This window comes from Sminthopsis crassicaudata, chromosome 1, assembly GCF_048593235.1.
Source record: "Sminthopsis crassicaudata isolate SCR6 chromosome 1, ASM4859323v1, whole genome shotgun sequence".
Lineage (NCBI taxonomy): Eukaryota > Metazoa > Chordata > Mammalia > Dasyuromorphia > Dasyuridae > Sminthopsis > Sminthopsis crassicaudata.
In genome coordinates this window covers 578,750,617-578,767,166 of record NC_133617.1, presented here as the reverse complement: position 1 = coordinate 578,767,166, position 16,550 = coordinate 578,750,617, and the positions used below count along the sequence as shown (strand labels likewise).

At 38.9% G+C, this 16,550-nt stretch overlaps 1 protein-coding gene across 2 annotated transcripts in view; it reads left to right on the top strand.

Moving 5' to 3' along the window:
- Nucleotides 1-1,465: 1,465 nt before the first annotated feature.
- LOC141551033 (low-density lipoprotein receptor class A domain-containing protein 1-like) overlaps nt 1,466-16,550 on the top strand; it is a 29,152-nt gene continuing 14,067 nt past the window's right edge. For both annotated transcript variants that reach the window (XM_074282263.1, XM_074282262.1), the window contains exons 1-2: nt 1,466-1,524; nt 3,336-3,413. In XM_074282263.1, coding sequence (XP_074138364.1) covers nt 1,512-1,524; nt 3,336-3,413 — 91 coding nt within the window. In that variant the 5' untranslated portion in view covers nt 1,466-1,511. The remainder of the gene's footprint in view (nt 1,525-3,335; nt 3,414-16,550) is intronic.

Here is a 16,550-nt window from a genome sequence, read left to right as displayed (position 1 = left end):
TCTTATCCTTTACTGTTGTGTTAGGTTAACAATTGTTAAATAAATTAAAGTTTTACTTAAAAATATTTATCTTTCCATTGGATTAAAACCAATTCATAGTTTACATATAATTATTACTTTGAATAGTGCAAATTTCATTAATGTGATCACTTCATGACATTCATTATTCCCACTAATTAAGAGTTAGCTGTAGATGTGAATGTAGATGTATATGTGAATATAAAATCCTATATTTTTGTAAACAATCATGATTAAGGAGGGTTAGCCACAGAGGGGCTAAATTCAGGGACTATGGGGAACACCATGGCAAGGAGAGCCGCAGTATGGTAGCAAAAACAAAACCAAAAAAACCCTTATTAAAGAAATAGGAAAATAAATGAGGGGAAGCTGACACTTTTAATAGCAGAGCATACTTAACATCTCAGGCTAGTCATACGGGGAGCTTCCTACATCATAAATTTGATCTGCAGAAGTCAGATTGAGCTAGGTCAGAGTGGTATTTTTTCCATCAAAATGAGTTCTTTGGTACACAGCTCACGGCCTGGAACTTCCACCAGAGATGAGTAATAGTTTAGCTCTTGGGTGTTGTACGACACAGAACAGCAAACAAGGGAATTATGGGCTGGGTTTAGGCAGAAGTCATTACATGTCTGAAATTGAGAAAGACTCTTTGTTCAATCTGTCTTTACATAAATAAGCTCTTCAGCTAGATCTTTTACTAGTTATAAGGAGACATTGCTAGACAACAGTTTCTGTGAGGGAGGGGGAAGAGAGATGACAGTTGCACTGCAATCTCAATATGAGTCATCAATTCCCATGACTTTCCCCAGAGCTAATTCTTTCTATCCTAGATACATTAAAAGAAACACAAAATGCAAAATAAGAAAAGGAAAGTTTAGACAAACTCTGCCCTGATCAGACCACGTCCGACTACTGTGCTCATTTCTGAAGGCAATATTTAGGAGAAATCATAGATACGTTTCCCTTTTAAATTCTTCTGAGAAATAAGCACGTAGAGGACAGTTTGATGGCGCAGTGGATAGAGCACCGGCCCTGAAGTCAGGAGGACCCGAGTTCAAATCTGTCTCAGACACTTAACACCTCCTAGCTGTGTGACCCTGGGCAAGTCACTTAACCCCATTGCCTTCCCCCTGCCCCCAACACACATATTTAAAAAAACTCCCACAAAAAGAAAGAAATGAGTACGTAGATAAACTAAGGACAATTAGATGACTCAGTGGATAGAACTCTGGGCCTGGAGTCGGGAAGAACTGACTCTTACTAGTTATGTGAGCCTGAGCAAGTCACTGAAGCCCTTTAGCCTTAATCCACTGGAGAAGGAAGTGACAAACTAGTCCAGAACCCTTGCTGAGAAAACCCTATGGACAGCAGGTTGGTTGGTGATGACATCACTATGTTAAAGTCAGTTACAGTGTGTCGGACTCTGCATGGCTGGCCAGACCAATACAGGCTCAGAATGCTCTGCCACAGGTCGGACACACAGAGTCCGCATGAACATTTGGGGTGAGTTCTCTAACTTTGAGCATCTCACATTTCTGGGCTAATTCAGTTCTGCTTTACTCATAGAGCACAGTCCCTTCTCTAATGTGGGCACACCATGCTGGGTGGTCTTGTGTCAGTGTCTCCCATGTTATACAATTGATTCTATTTTTTTCCCTGAGTCTGGGTTAAGTGACTTGCCAGGAAGTGTTAAGTGTCTGAGATCACATTTGAACTCCAGTCCTCCTGAATTCAAGGCTGGTGCTCTATCCACTGCACCACCCAGCTACCCCTATACAATTGTTTCTAAATTTCTTAAGAGATCTTAAGAGTGTCCTTGCATGTGAGTTCTCCATAAAATATTTTTATTTGGCATTCAAATAAGGTGGCCAGACCAATGGAGTTGACTCTCTGCGATGGAGTTGGAATGCTTGGTAGTTTAGTTCGAAAAAGATGTCTGCTCAGTGTCTGCTATCTTATCCTGTCCAGTGATCTTCAGAATCTTCCTAAAACCATGCAAATGGAAATGATTCCGTTTCCTGGCATGGTGCTGGTATACTGAACAGTTTGTCATAGGCAAACAACAATGAGATGGATACAATGGGTATAATGGCAACAGTAACAATAGATAGACTAGAGGTTAAGATAATGAAAAGACTAGTGACTATTTCATAAAATAATCGATTGAAAGAATGATAGGTTAGAGCCAAGATGGCAGAGTTGCAGCTGAGCTCTCCCCTGTGACGCTTCCACAGATTTAGAAAGTTGTAATTGTGAAACCTAAGAAAATAAATCGTGGAGAATCATTTTTCCAGCCCCAGAGATCCATAGTCCTCTAGCTGTAGTCTGGCTGGAAACAGCCAAACCAACACCAGTCCTGTACAATAACCAAAGTGGGAATAACATTGTAGCCCAAGACAAGAAGAGTCCTACAGAAGAGTGAGACCTTGTATAGGAGGCAGAAATAGGTGCCCACTGACAGTGATGTGGTTTAGTAGCCAGTCACAGAAAGGGGATGGACTGAGAAGCAGACCCCTACCTAGAGATCGTGCACCAGGGTAAGAAGAAATCAGATCCCAGGTTATCTACAGAGCAAGGACCAGTTTCAGAAGGAAGCTGCAGAGGTATGGCTTGGACCCCAGAAAAGTCTCTGTTTCAGTCTCCCAATCTTAAACTGATTAGTAGAATAACCAGGACACGAATCCCAAACTAAAGGGGAGCTTGTAGTTCTGCCTGAAAATTTACTTATTAGCCAATAATGGCTCAGTCCAGCAGTGTCTGACCTGGCTCTGACACCACCTATGTGACTGTAGGAAAGCAACTTAACCTTCTAATCCTCAGTTTCCTTGTCTGAAAAATGAAGGAATTGACCTAGATGACTTGTAAAGTCTCTTTCTCCTTTAAATCTATGATTCCATGACTATCACCTGCCTAGTGAAATCAGGAGAATCATGTTCCAATGCCGTGTCATCTGGTTAGCAGTTCTCGATATAACAAGTTATGAAAGAACCTCATTTTCACCCTTTCTCCCTGGCCTGTTCATACTTGCTGAGTTTTCTTTGTGAAAATAAAAATATTTTAAGCCTATATAACAAAGTAAAGCATTCCTGGATACTAATCTCACCTTTAGTCATTCAGAGTGATGTTAATTGGAACTAAAAACCCTTCCTTAATTAGGGTTTCTGGAGAGCCATGCCCCTTTCTCACGTCTTTCCATTATTGACTTTGTTGGTTTATTTTGGACAAAGACTCTGAAAACCAACAGCCTTGAATATCAAGTGTAATCATTTGTACAAACAAACAAAAAGGCTTTTCATGTCATTATTTTATTCTAGGATTTCCTTTAGGACAAGTGTTCTGGGAGCACTTCCTGATGCAGCATGCCAGCCCACAGAGTTCATCCCCAAGCCCAGGTAACATGATCACTCTATGAAATCTCCTACCTACCAGAGAACTAATATTAGCTTACTCTGTCAGGGAGACTGTCAACAAAAAGCATTCGAGCTTGGAGACACAGTTACTTTCTGCTGCTCTCTCCACGACCACCTTATTTCAAGGATCATGTTCAATCATTTTTCAATCTTATCCAACTATTCATGACCCCATTTTGGAGTTTTCTTGGCAAAGACACTGCAGTGATTTGCCATTTCCTTCTTCAGCTCATTTTACAGATGAGAAAACTAAGGCAAATGGGATTAAGTTACTTGTGCAGGATCACATAACTAAGTGTCTGAGGCTAGATTTGAAATTCAGGTCTTCTACCTCCATGCCCTACATTCTATTCACTGTGCCACCTTGCCATCCTAAAGATCACTTAAAATTTATCAAATATTGCCTCCTAGACTATAAGTTCCTCAGGGCAGAGACATGTTAATCTGTATGTTCTCTGCAGGTCTGATAACTTATAGCAATTGTTTCATGAGACACTGTGGGCTGTGTGTGCATTTGATGTGTACAACCGTGTAGCACCGGGTTTACTGAAATAGCAGTAATAGCTAAGAGTCAATTCATATGCTACCATGAGGTGATAGGACACTACATTAATTTTCCAAGGAGGGCATGTAATATCTGAATTATCCAGAAGATGTCACTATACTCAAGCTTCTTGCCAAGAATCCCCATCAATATTGCTCTGACACCTGAATAAATAAAACAACCTTCCTAAAAAGTTCTGGTATCCCCATTGATCATTCTGCTTGCAAATGTTCATGATACTTATTCACCTTCCTATCATTTCTGTACCAACAAGGCCTTTTGTAACAGCACTAAGTTTTAAATTTAAGCTAAGTGATAAAAATTAAATAATAGCTCAAAGAAATTAAAATGTCAAAATCTATTACTCAGCTCCATCCTATATCTGGAATTGCTTCCTTCATAACATTTGTATAACAAGGTCCATTTCAATTTGTTGATTGGCAGGTTCACTAATCACCAGTCCCCCATCCTACCCTCCAGTTTATTTTTCTTTAAATGGAAACAATCATCCCAAACTTTCAATTCTCACAGGAAAAAAAAAAAAAAAAACCCTAACAAAGAAGACCCTACCAGTAAAAAACAGGATGGTACAATGAACCTGGAGCTTCAAAACTGGGATTCGATTTCCACCTTTGGCAGCTAAGGAAGCAATGTAAATGCAGGGTTGGAGTGCTAGGTTTGGAGTCAGAGAACTCCAGTTTGAATCCTAACATTACCACTGATTGTGTGTGTCCTGGAAACCTCTCTTTGTACCTCATTTTCTTTCTCTATAAAATGAGGGAATTGCCTTCCAAAATCCCCTTTCATTTTAAGGCTGTGATCCTTAAATTTGGGGCAGTAATTTAAAATCATTGAGCCTGGTTTTTTCATCTGTAAAATAGGAATAGTAATGTCTCCAGCCCCAGAGATCCATTGATTCTCATGAGAATCAATTAAGAAAATGTGTGTGAATGTGCTTCAAAGACTATATAAATGTCCCATATTATCAGATTCTTTCCAAAATTTTGTTACAACAAGTGACTTAAATTGTTTTATGACATGCATTAAGTACAGTACACAGACCAGATGTTGTACAAGTTCCTACTATGTGCAGGGCACAAGCTAGGTTTTTACAAGCTCCTACTATGTGCAAGATGTTCTACAGTATTCAATGGACTCTAATCTATTGAGAACTACCTGCAAGGAACCCCAGCATTTTTTCGGCCTGATTGTAGAAATTTGGCCTCCTAGAGGGGACTGACTCCCTCAGAGAATATCCTTGGTTTCATGGCAGAACCAACCCCATGACCTGAGTGCAGGTGCTTCTCAGTCCTTCCAAGGGTTTCCTATCCCTAAACTTAAGCACTGGGCAGGCTTCTAGTGGCAGGAACATTTTATTTATTTATTTATTTATTTTTGGCAGAAAAATTTTAGAAATGAATAAGGGCAATTTTCTAGAGAAAGAGAAGGTCCCTAAAGCAATAATGTTCTAAATCTCCCAGAAGGACAGGCAGGGCTGAGGCTCCTACTCTCTATCGTAGCCTAGCCCCACCCCACCCCCCACTCCCCACTCCACCCCACCCCTCCACTGGTTAACAGTGAATGGTGGGCATGAGTCTATCCTTTTTCTAAATAAGGAATATGTTTCAAGACAGCCCCTGAAGGGCTTACTGCTGTCAGTACAGAGGGCACCAGCTGGCATGGCCTAGATCAGAGGCAGGATTAGGCTTCTCTTCCCATCCCAGACCAGTGAAGAGCCATGGTTTGGCCTTTTGTCTTTTGTCTTTTGTCATCCCTATCTCTCTGTTCCCTGCGTGTCTGTCTCTCTCTCTGTCTCTCTGTCTCTGTCTCTCTGTCTCTCTTTGTCTCTCTCTCTCTGTTTCTCTGTTTCTCTCTCTCTCTCTCTCTCTCTCTCTCTCTCTCTCTGTCTGTCTCTGTCTCTCTCTGTCTCTCTGTGTCTCTCTCTCTCTCTCTCTCTCTCTCTCTCTCTCTCTCTCTCTCTCTCTCTCTGTCTGTCTCTCTGTCTCTCTGTCTCTCTCTCCCTCTCTCTCTCTCTCTCTTTTTCTCTCTCTCCCCCATCTCTGTCTGTGTCTCTCTTTCTGTCTCTGTCTCTTTGTCTCTCTGTGTGTGTGCCTCCCTTTTTTATACAAGGAAGCCTCTGAGTCAGAGCTAAATAGGGATTCTGAGCTAGAAATCTGCTCCTGCTGGAATATTTATCCTTTCACCCACTCTTCCCCATTGTAACACTGCTCTTCCACCATCTTTTTTCCCTAGAAACATTGTTATCCAGCTCCTTATATTTTTGTTTAGAGCCAAACCCCTGATTTCTGAGCATTAGTTCCACTTCTGATTATAGGGAACTTGAGCAGGAGAGGTTGGAAGCAATTAGTTAATTTGAAATTCTCAATGCTCTTTCATCTCTCCAGAGAATCCTTCCAATTTGGCAACACTATTCCTGTTGACCCTTGTTCTGCATTGAGAGCTGAAAACCAGTTCTGCCCTTTACTATCTGGGGAAGGTTAGGCAAACCACTTAGTCCCAAAGGGGCATCTTTGTTTCCTCATCTCTCACGTCCAGGGGTTGGACTAGATGGTTCTTTCTAGTTCTACTCTGGTGGATGAAAACTTGGCCCTTTCTGATTTACGAGCCATGTACACTCAGCTCAGCCAGAAACAGTGATGGATTTGGAACCACAGGACCCAGAATCTCCACTCCAGCTCCTTCTGCCTCTGTGATTTTGGGCAAATCATTCAATCTTTCTGAGTTTTGAATTTTCTTACTTGTAAAATGAGAAAATTATATTAGCAGACCTCACTGGTCCCTTCCTCCTCTAAATCTAGGATAATTGTACCTCTGTTAAGATGTCTTTACATCTGTTCAGTTGTTTCTTAACCCAAAGATGTTCCCATATACTAGGATATTCATGGCTATTTCTTTTCTTGTAGGGAGAAGGACTCACTTCTTTATCCATTGCAAACGAAAAACCTGTGAATCTGAATCATGAAACAGGTGATATTTCTGGTTTCATAAAAATAAATAAAAGGGCCTTACCAAACATCAGCCAGTCATTCAGGCTTTAGTGAAAAGTGGATACAATGTCAAAAGTCAGGAGACCATAAAATAGGTATGAAAGCATTGGAAGAGGGCAACCAAAAAAACCTAACACCCATCTTTTCTCCAGGAGTAAACCAAAGACTTAGATAAAGCTCAATGGTTTTGGGAATCTTTTCCTAGATCTGTTGATGGAACATGATAGCTTGTTTTATATATTTTCCAGATATCTAAATATTTTATACTAACATTAACATATTCATGGTCCTTATTGTTTTAGGCAACAAATTCTTACTCTTTCTCTGTCTTCTCTCAAAGAATGCCTTCAGTATTTGGCAGCCTGGGTAGAGGTATGGGATGCTGGAGAGGTCCTATGGGTACAGAGAAGAGAAAACTGCACTTGGAATCAGCAAGGCCTGAGTTCAAATTCTTCCTGGACAAATCACTTAATCTCTCAGACTCAGTTTCTCATCTGTAAAACAGAAATAATAATAACTCCTACTTCACAAAATTGTTGTAAGGATTTGTAATGATACTTGTAAAGAACTTTGTTAACCTTAATGTGCTATGTAAATGCTCATTCTTATTAGTATCTGAAATAAGATCCCCTGGGATCTTCCTCTGGTTCTGTAGCTGTGAGAAGCATATGGAGTTAGTACTTTTGCTAGTCTGTTTAAGGGAACAGAATGTTCTCTCCTCCCCCTCTCCTTTCTCTGTGTGTGTGTCTCTGTCTCTCTCTGACTTTCTGTTTCTGTCTGTCTCTGTCTCTCTCTTTCTCTTTTCCTCTCCTTTATCTTTCTTGATGTTTTTTTTTGAGGGGGGAGATTATGTTTTCTTTCACAACATGACTTTTATGGAAATGTTTTGCATAATATCATGTATGCTTTCATAATGGGAGCTAGGGGTGGGGATAAGGGAAAGAATCTAGAATTCAAAGTTTTAAAAAGAAATGTCAAAAAAGTTGTTTTAAATGTAACGGGGGGTGGAAATAAAAATATCAAATTTTTTAAAAGAACTCTGAAAAGAAAGAATGGGAAACTGGTCTAGAGAAAACAGGGGAAAGAATCTATAATCAGAGTAGAGTTCAAACCTTTTTGAGGTTTGAAGGATGCTTGCAGCTCTAGTGTCTGTAGCACTAGGGTCTTGCTGTTGCAAGAAGAAAAGTCACCATATGCAGGTACAGGTTCAGAGTCACAACTCGGCTTACGTTAGAGCTTACAACATGCACCAGTATTAGAGCAGTGAATACCTATGACAATTGCACTCAGAAACTGGCCTAAAGTTGCCTCTCCAAATTGTGCTAACCAAATTTACTATTTTTGTCCCTAAATAAAGGATACCTGATGGTGAGCATGAGACAACAAATATATGTGTAGTATATGCATATGTATGTATTTATGTGTGAAGGGTAATCAGGTGAGAAAGTGAATAGTGTCAGGCCTGGAATCAGGAAGACACATTTTCCTGAATTCAAATTTGGCCTCAGGCACCTATTAGCTGTATGAGCCAGGATACTTAACCACATTTGCCTCAGTTTCTTCATCTGTAAAATGAGCTGGAGAAGTAAATGGCAGACCACTCCAGTATCTTTGCCATGAAAATCTCTAACGGGGTCACAAAGAGTTGGACATGCCTGAAACAATTGAAGAGTAACAACAACAAAGTGTAGAATTGGATTGCAATGTGGATCCTGAGCATACATAGTATAGATGTTTCATTCTAAAGTTGAGGGTATAACTTTTATAAATCAAGTAACATTTCACAAACCAGAGGATCACGCTCTTTGAAAGTTCCTTACACTGTCTCTCACTTTAATGAGGTGAAAATTGCTACCTCATTCACACTCTCTGTAAATCCAGATTTCCATTTATTGGGTTTGTTTAAAGTGAGGTATCCCTGTAATTGGGATTCATTTTGAGTGAGGATCAGATAACAAGGGCTTACTCCTTTCCATTCCCCTCAGGGGGAAACAAAATCACCAAGTTTTTCAAACCTAGTAGAAAATAAAAAGAAACCTGGGAGGATCCAAGGTCCTTTATTATCCCTGGTGATATCAGTTATAATCTAAACATCTCACATATCTGACCTGTGGGTGAGCATCTGTTAAGTATATAAACAAGTCCTGATAGCAATCTGGCAACCACATCTGAAAACAAGAGTCAGATAATCTTTCCACTGGAGTTACCTGGATTTGTGTCTCCTTAGTTTCAGTAAGATGGCCTCAATTGATTTGCTGGCTCAGAAAGATAAATATTTACCTACTGTTGATTCTAAATCACAGCCTTGGCCCTTCCCCCAGCAGAAAGATTCTGTTTCCACAATCTGAAAGCCCTTTTCTGGAAAGGGTATGTGAGAGGGAGGGGAGGAGCAGGTTGGAGCGCTCTCCAAATTCTTTGCATGTTCATCCTCAATAGCCAAATCCCTGTAAAAAGTAACAAGAATATCATTTCTAGCATGAGATTTTAGACAAGAATGGTTCCATCACTTAACACTAAACCCCCAAAGGCAAATTAAGCCCTGCGGATAAGAATATCAACTTAATCCCCAAGGATTGAAGACCTAAAGCTGCCTATTGCTGTAATTTATGGACCTGTCCAGTTGGTATTTAGATTAGCTCCTGAGTATGCCCATAGATTACATCTGTAAGAGACCTTAGAGTAAATGCAACTCCTTCACTATATAGATTTGCTAAGGATCAACCGAGGCATAAGTAGTAGAGATAGAATTTGAAGCTAGGTCTTCTGAACTTCAAATCCTGTGTTCTTTCTATTATAGCAACTATTGAACCTATTACCAAATCAAATTAGGTCATAGATTTCACATCTTAATTATATTTGAGATTGTTAATCATAGCTATTGGCTTGGTACCTTGGCCCTCCCCCACCCCATGTTATTTGTTTAACTGTTTCTCACACCCAAATCTGGTTAAAAAAAAAAAAAAAAAGAAAGAAAGAAAGAAACCCTTACAGTATCTGCATCTGAGAGCCTAGACTAGTGTTCCTTAAGTTTTTTCAGTCTGTGCTATACCCTTCAATTTGGCTATTCATGTTGAGACTAGAGGCAACAATTAACATTCAAGCATATTGTTCATAATAATTTATAAGGTGGAAAGTATGTACATTATTATCAGGCAAACTCATTTTAATATTCAACAAACACATTGGAATGCACAAAAAGGAAAGGAACGTGCTCTCAAGAAGCTTACATTCTTCTTATGTATCTTCAAAACATAATGAATAAGGAGATAAATGTATGAACAAAGAAAAAATTGCTAGTGAGAGGAAGCAGTAACAACCTGGAAGAATATGGAAACTGAGGATCATCGAATTTAAGTGATTTGTCCCAGCCAGCCAGCCATGCACATAAACACACACACACACACACACACACACACACACACGAGTGGAGGGAATATTGTGTCTATAGCTCAATTATTCTCTGCTGCTTTTTGTGTCACCCTGGAACTTTCCTCAGTATTTGGAGCTTCACCTAGAACATCCAACTACTGCCTCAGCTTTCTCACCTTGGAACATCCCTATGTTAAACCTGCATCTTTATCCCATTGGAGAATCCCCTGGAGGTTTCCATTTTGTAAAAGCCCTGCTCCCCGACTCCAAACTTTTAAACCATGCTTCTTCATTCTCTCCTCTCTCTTTTTAGCTCCTTTTAGCTTGAATTCTATCAGAGAAAGATAATCATCTGAAAAGGAAACACTTTAGGGGAAAGGAGAATAATTTATACTTAGCCTTGACCCGTTCTTACCTCTTGCCAGAGGAAGATCTCCTGAACTTCAAATGGACTTTTCTGTCCATCCTTTGATCAAGCACCGACTGAATAAGATGAGAAAAGCAGATTCAAGGCCCTACATTAAATTGTAATAGCTAACATTTATGGAGCACTCACTGTGCACCAAACACTGTGATAAGCCATCTCCGGTCCTCCTGATCTATATCTGGCCATTGGACCCAGATGGCTCTGGAGGGGAAAGTTTTAGGCAGGTAATTTTGCATGGCCTTTCTTACTTAAATCCAATTCACCTGCATCCCCTCCCTGATGTCATAGTCCACTTGGAGAGTGAGGAACAAAACAACAAAAACAACAATTATCATCTCCTTTGATCCTCACAACAAATCTGGAGGCAGGTACTATTGTCTTCCACATTTTACAGATGAAGAAATTGAGTGAAATGTGGTTAAGCGACCTGCCCAGGGACATACAGAAAGTTTCTGAGGATGGCTTGAACACAGGTTTTCCTGACTCCAGACTTGACTGTTATTTCCACTGTACCACTTAGCTGCCCCCAAAGAAGCCAAGAGGGAAACTATATCATACCTAAGGGGAAAATGTTGAAGACTCTAGAAAAATGATTTTTAGGAGGTGTGTTTGCCACACATATTGTAAGCTAAAGTTGCTTTCCTCTTAACTTTGTATTGGTGAAAGTGGTGTTGCTGATATTTGAAGGGATCTTACTGTTCCATCTTAGTAGGATGTATGGAATGTTCAGGGAGCACCAGGACCTCTGCTATGAGGGCTTGCTGAGCCTTTTTAGGGCTTCTCATCCACTTATGGCATCCATCCACCATCCAAATCTCACCTGTGACTCCGAGAAGCTGTTGTCTGCACAGTAACTACATCCTGGTAAAACTGTCCTGGAAGACAGGCTAACCCAGGTTGAGGGTAGCCAGCAGACCTCAAAGCCATCCCTGAGTTAGGGGGACTTCTACCCCAAGTATGTGAAGACTTTCCCCAATGTAATGGATAGATGAAAACAATTTGTTCTAGTGCCACAAGCACTGTGGAGAACTTAGAGCTCCGTCAGACATCAAAGACACTGCATCCTTTTTGTTACTGGACTTTGATAACTCTGGAAGAGAGTGAGCCTGATGACTTTGTGCAACTCTGCCTCACTTCAATCTAATCCACATCCAAGTCAAGATATCACCAGGGTGATATCAATGGCCCTCTTTGAAAATGAAGGATAACCACTAACTTAGCAAATAGAAAAATATACCCCTTTCTGATTAAGTCTGACTGATGGATTGATATTAACCAGTAATCATGGAAAGAAACATATTCATATTAGAAGGACACCTAATCCTTCAGTGCCAAGAACATTGAGGAAACATATAGCCAGCCTTGCACTAGGGACCCGACTTATTAGTATATGGGGGAGTTAAGATAAAGACCCCCAAAGTCTATATTTGTACCACATAATAACTGAATTACCTCTAAATTGTCAAAACAATTTTCAAAAAGTTCAAATAAATTAAGGTTCATTTATTACTAACTCAAATATCAATACTTTTGATGGTTGTCAATTAACAACATAATGTAAATTTCCTAACAGACTTGCATAGCTTAATGAAATTATGAACTATGCCAAGGAGGGTTATCCAAAATGGGCATGCCATAGTGGAGAGTTCTGACAAAAGGAGATCCACTGGAGAAGGAAACAGCAAACCATTCTAATATCTTTGCCAAGAAAGCCCCATGGACAGTATTACAATTATTAAATTATATTATTATTTTATTATAATATAGTAATATTAAATTATTAAAATATGACATTGGAAAAAGAGCCCCTCCAGTTAGAAAGTGTCCAACACATTACTGGAGCACAGTAGAGAATAACCAGAAGGAGTTACAGAAAGAATGGAGTCGCTGGGCCAAAGTTGAAAGGAAGCTCAGCAGCAGATATGTCTGGTGATAAAAGGAAAGTTCCAGTACTGTAAAGCTCAATATATAGGAACCTGGAATATAAGAGCTATGAACCAAGGTAAGTTGGATGTAGTCAAACAAAAGATGAAAAGAGTAAATATTAACATCTTGGATGTCAGTGACCTTTAAATGGATGAGAATGGGTGAGTTTTATATAGGTGATCATTAAATATACTATAGTGGCAAGAATTCCTTAGAAGAAATGGAGTAGTCCTCAGTCAACAAAAGGGTGAAAGAAAAGCAATATTGTCCTATAATTTGAAGATGACAGAATGATATTTATTAGAATCCAAGGTAAACCTATGATACCTGATTAGAAAAAAAGGGACAGAAATCTTGCAAAGGTGAGTTGCAGTTTCCCTAGAGGGAAAATAGATAGCTTGGACAGAAAAAGGGAACAGGAAGCAAGGAAGATAGGCTATATCTGGTTCTGAAAATGGAAATTCCAGAGCCTTAACTCATATTAATTGCTGATCCATGACTGATATTGTTTGGTCCTTTTGGTCCTTTCTTTCTGTCTCTATGCTATAGATGTTCCCCTTATGCTGCTGGATGTCTTTCTTTTTATCCTTGCCCCTACCTTTTCTCTAAATGCCTGCTCTCCATGTTTTGTGGGAATTCCCCCATTTACACAGATTTCCGTTTTTTTTAAAGTAGACACGCTCAAAATTTCTGAGCTTCCACTTCAAAGGAACATCCTTTCAAGAGTAGATGTTTCCTAAATCCACATTCTTATAATTATTTAGTGCCTACTATGTGTAAGATACTCTCCTAGAAACTAGGTTTACAAAGATAAAAATGAAAAAGTCCCTATTCTCAAGAAGCTTCCATTTAATTGGGGGGGTGGGGGGTAGTGGTAGGAAGAGAAGAGTGTAGAATTATATATATATATGTGTGTGTGTGTGTGTGTGTGTATACATATATATATAAGCAAACTCATAGTAAGTAGTTTTTCATTCATTCATCATACAATTAAGTATTCTAATATGTCTAGCTCAAAGAAAACTGAGGAAGGAAGTACTAACATCTGAGGGTCGTCAGTCTTTTCTAAAGGAGGGTGCCAGTGAACTTCGGCAGAGATGATGAGGGATGATAATTCACATCATAGAACATACTTTGTGCATATGCACAGAATAAGAGGTAGAATATGAAGTTCAGGGAATGCTAATGCTAATATTGTAATTTGGTTGAAATGCGAAGTTTTTAAGGTAAAATAATTTCCAGGAAATTAGATTGGAGACAGATCATGGAAGGCCTTAAATGACTGGCAAAACTTTATTTTTGTAGGTAATGGGTAGTCATGGAAGTACCATGAGTAGGGTACCTCAGACCCATATCTTGGTAACCTTATTGTCACATTTGTAGAAAAAGAGTTGGTAAGGAGAGTGAATTGAAATAGACAAATTAGGAAGTCATTATAAAAATCTACATGAAAAGTGATGGATGTGGTGGTTGTGTGAATAGAGAGAAGAGTTCAAATATGAAAGTTGTGGGAACAGGTATAATTAATAAAACTTGATGACTGAATATGGGCCTAAAACAGGTTTTCTATGCTATGTATCCCCTTTGGCAGTCTGATAAAATCTATGGAGTCTTTCGTATAAATAATACTTTTAAATGAATAAAATAAAATACATGGGGTTACAAAGGAAAACAATTCTATTGAAAGTTATACACATATGTACATATATATGTATATAGAAGTTCATAATTTAAAAATAGATATATTTAAAGTTCACAGATCCCAGGTTAAGAGCCTACACAGAACAGATTATGAAGATCAATGATTGGAAGGATAGTAATACCTTCAACAGAAATAACAAGATCTGGAAAAAAAAAATAAATGGGTGGGCTGGAAAAGTGATGGGGAAAAAAAATGAATTTCATTCTAGTATAGTGACTTTGAGATGCCTTGAGGGCATATTAAAGAGGCAATTGATAATAACTTGGATATAGGGGAGAAATTAGTTCTAGCTCTATAAAAGCAGATAGGTGATTACTAGGCCTGGAATCAGGAAGACCTGAATTCAAATTTTGCCTCATAGACTAGCTCTGTCACTTAACCACCATTTGTCTTAATCTACTAGAGAAGGAAATGGCAAACCACTCCTTATCCTTATCCTTGCCAAGAAAACCCTATGGACAGTAGGGTCCACAGGATCATGAGGAGTAGAACATGAGTGAATAACAAAATTTAGATTTGGGAGTCTTCTCTATAGAGATGATAATTGAATCCAGAAAAGTTGATATCTCCAAGAAGGAGAAAAGAATTGAGAGAGAAGAGGGCCCAGGACATAATATGGACCATCATCCATATTATCACCTAAATATGGGTAATAGCAGCTCCATGGGCAAGAAGTGCTTTGGTGAGTATTATTGGGAGTAAATCTCTCCATATAACTGCTGATTCACTATGATGTGATGGAAGGAGCACTGAATTAAGACTTAGAAGTATTTAGTAGAGATGATACTTAATACAAATAGCCACTTGTACTGCTTATGTAGGAATCCAACTCCCAGCACATCCCAGGCATTCAGAAGTTCCATGTGATCTGAAGTCCAGTCAGTTCTTATTACCTAAGCAGAAGTCCCAGGAGGTGATTACCTTCCTATCCTTATTACCCCTCAGTTTTCATTTTCACTGCTTTTAAAGATCTTTGGATTCTTAAGAAGTATCCTTTTATCTTGATGAAGATGAAGGTATTTGTGTGTTGAATGTGGGCAAAATTATAGACTCAGATCTTTTAGTCTGTCAACTTTATTTTTTTATTTATTCAAATTATAACAGATTGAAATTCAGTGTAGGAATAAGATTAGAGAGGAAGGAAGGAAGGAAGGAAGGAAGGAAGGAAGGAAGGAAGGAAGGAAGGAAGGAAGGAAGGAAGGAAGGAAGGAAGGAAGGAAGGAAGGAAGGAAGGAAGGAAGGAAGGAAGGAAGGAAGGAAGGAAGGAAGGAAGGAAAGAGAAAAAATAGAAGGAAACAAGCATTTATTCAACACCTACTGAATGTCAATCATTGATCATTGTGCTAAACACTTTATAAATACTATCTCATTTTTCATAACCTTGAGAGAAAGATGATGTAATTGTTGACATTTTACAATTGAGGCTGAGAGACAATAAGTTAATAAGTGTCCAAGACCATATTTGAACTTGAGTCTTATGATTCTAGGCTCAGCAGTATCCACTACATCTACACTATATTTTGTCTGTTATTCACATATTTCAGCCTGTCTGACTCTTAATAATTCCATTTTGATATTTTCTTGGCAAAGATACTAAGTGGTTTGCCATTTCCTTCCCAAGTTCATTTTATAGATGAGAAAACAGGCAAACAGGATCAAGTGACTTGTCCAGAGTCACACAGCTAGATGAGTCTTCCTGATCCAAGCCTAGTGCTCTATTCATTGCAGCACCTAGTTGCCTCTATGTCGTTAAATATGTTTTGGGTTTGGGGTTTTGACAGGTTTTCTTTGGAGAAATAGAGCTAGGGCTAGATGCAAAGTTAGAACAGAGCCATTGACAAAGATTGTATATTGGCAGGGAGAAGGGATAATTTTAAGGAAGACTAAGGGCTAGTAAGCAGGGAAGGTTTAGTGCTGAGTACATAGACAAAATAGGATTTCTATTAGGTACTTATAATTTTAGTATATTAGAATTAGATTTTATCCTGAAATTGACTCCTAATGGCATCAGACAAGAAAGAGACTAATTTAAAAATGTACATAATAGGCTTTTTGTTAGCCATGGATTTTAAATGAAAGTTATATGACCACTTCTCAAAGTTTTATAAAAAGTACCTAGACAGGAATGGAGGGTCAGTGGTCA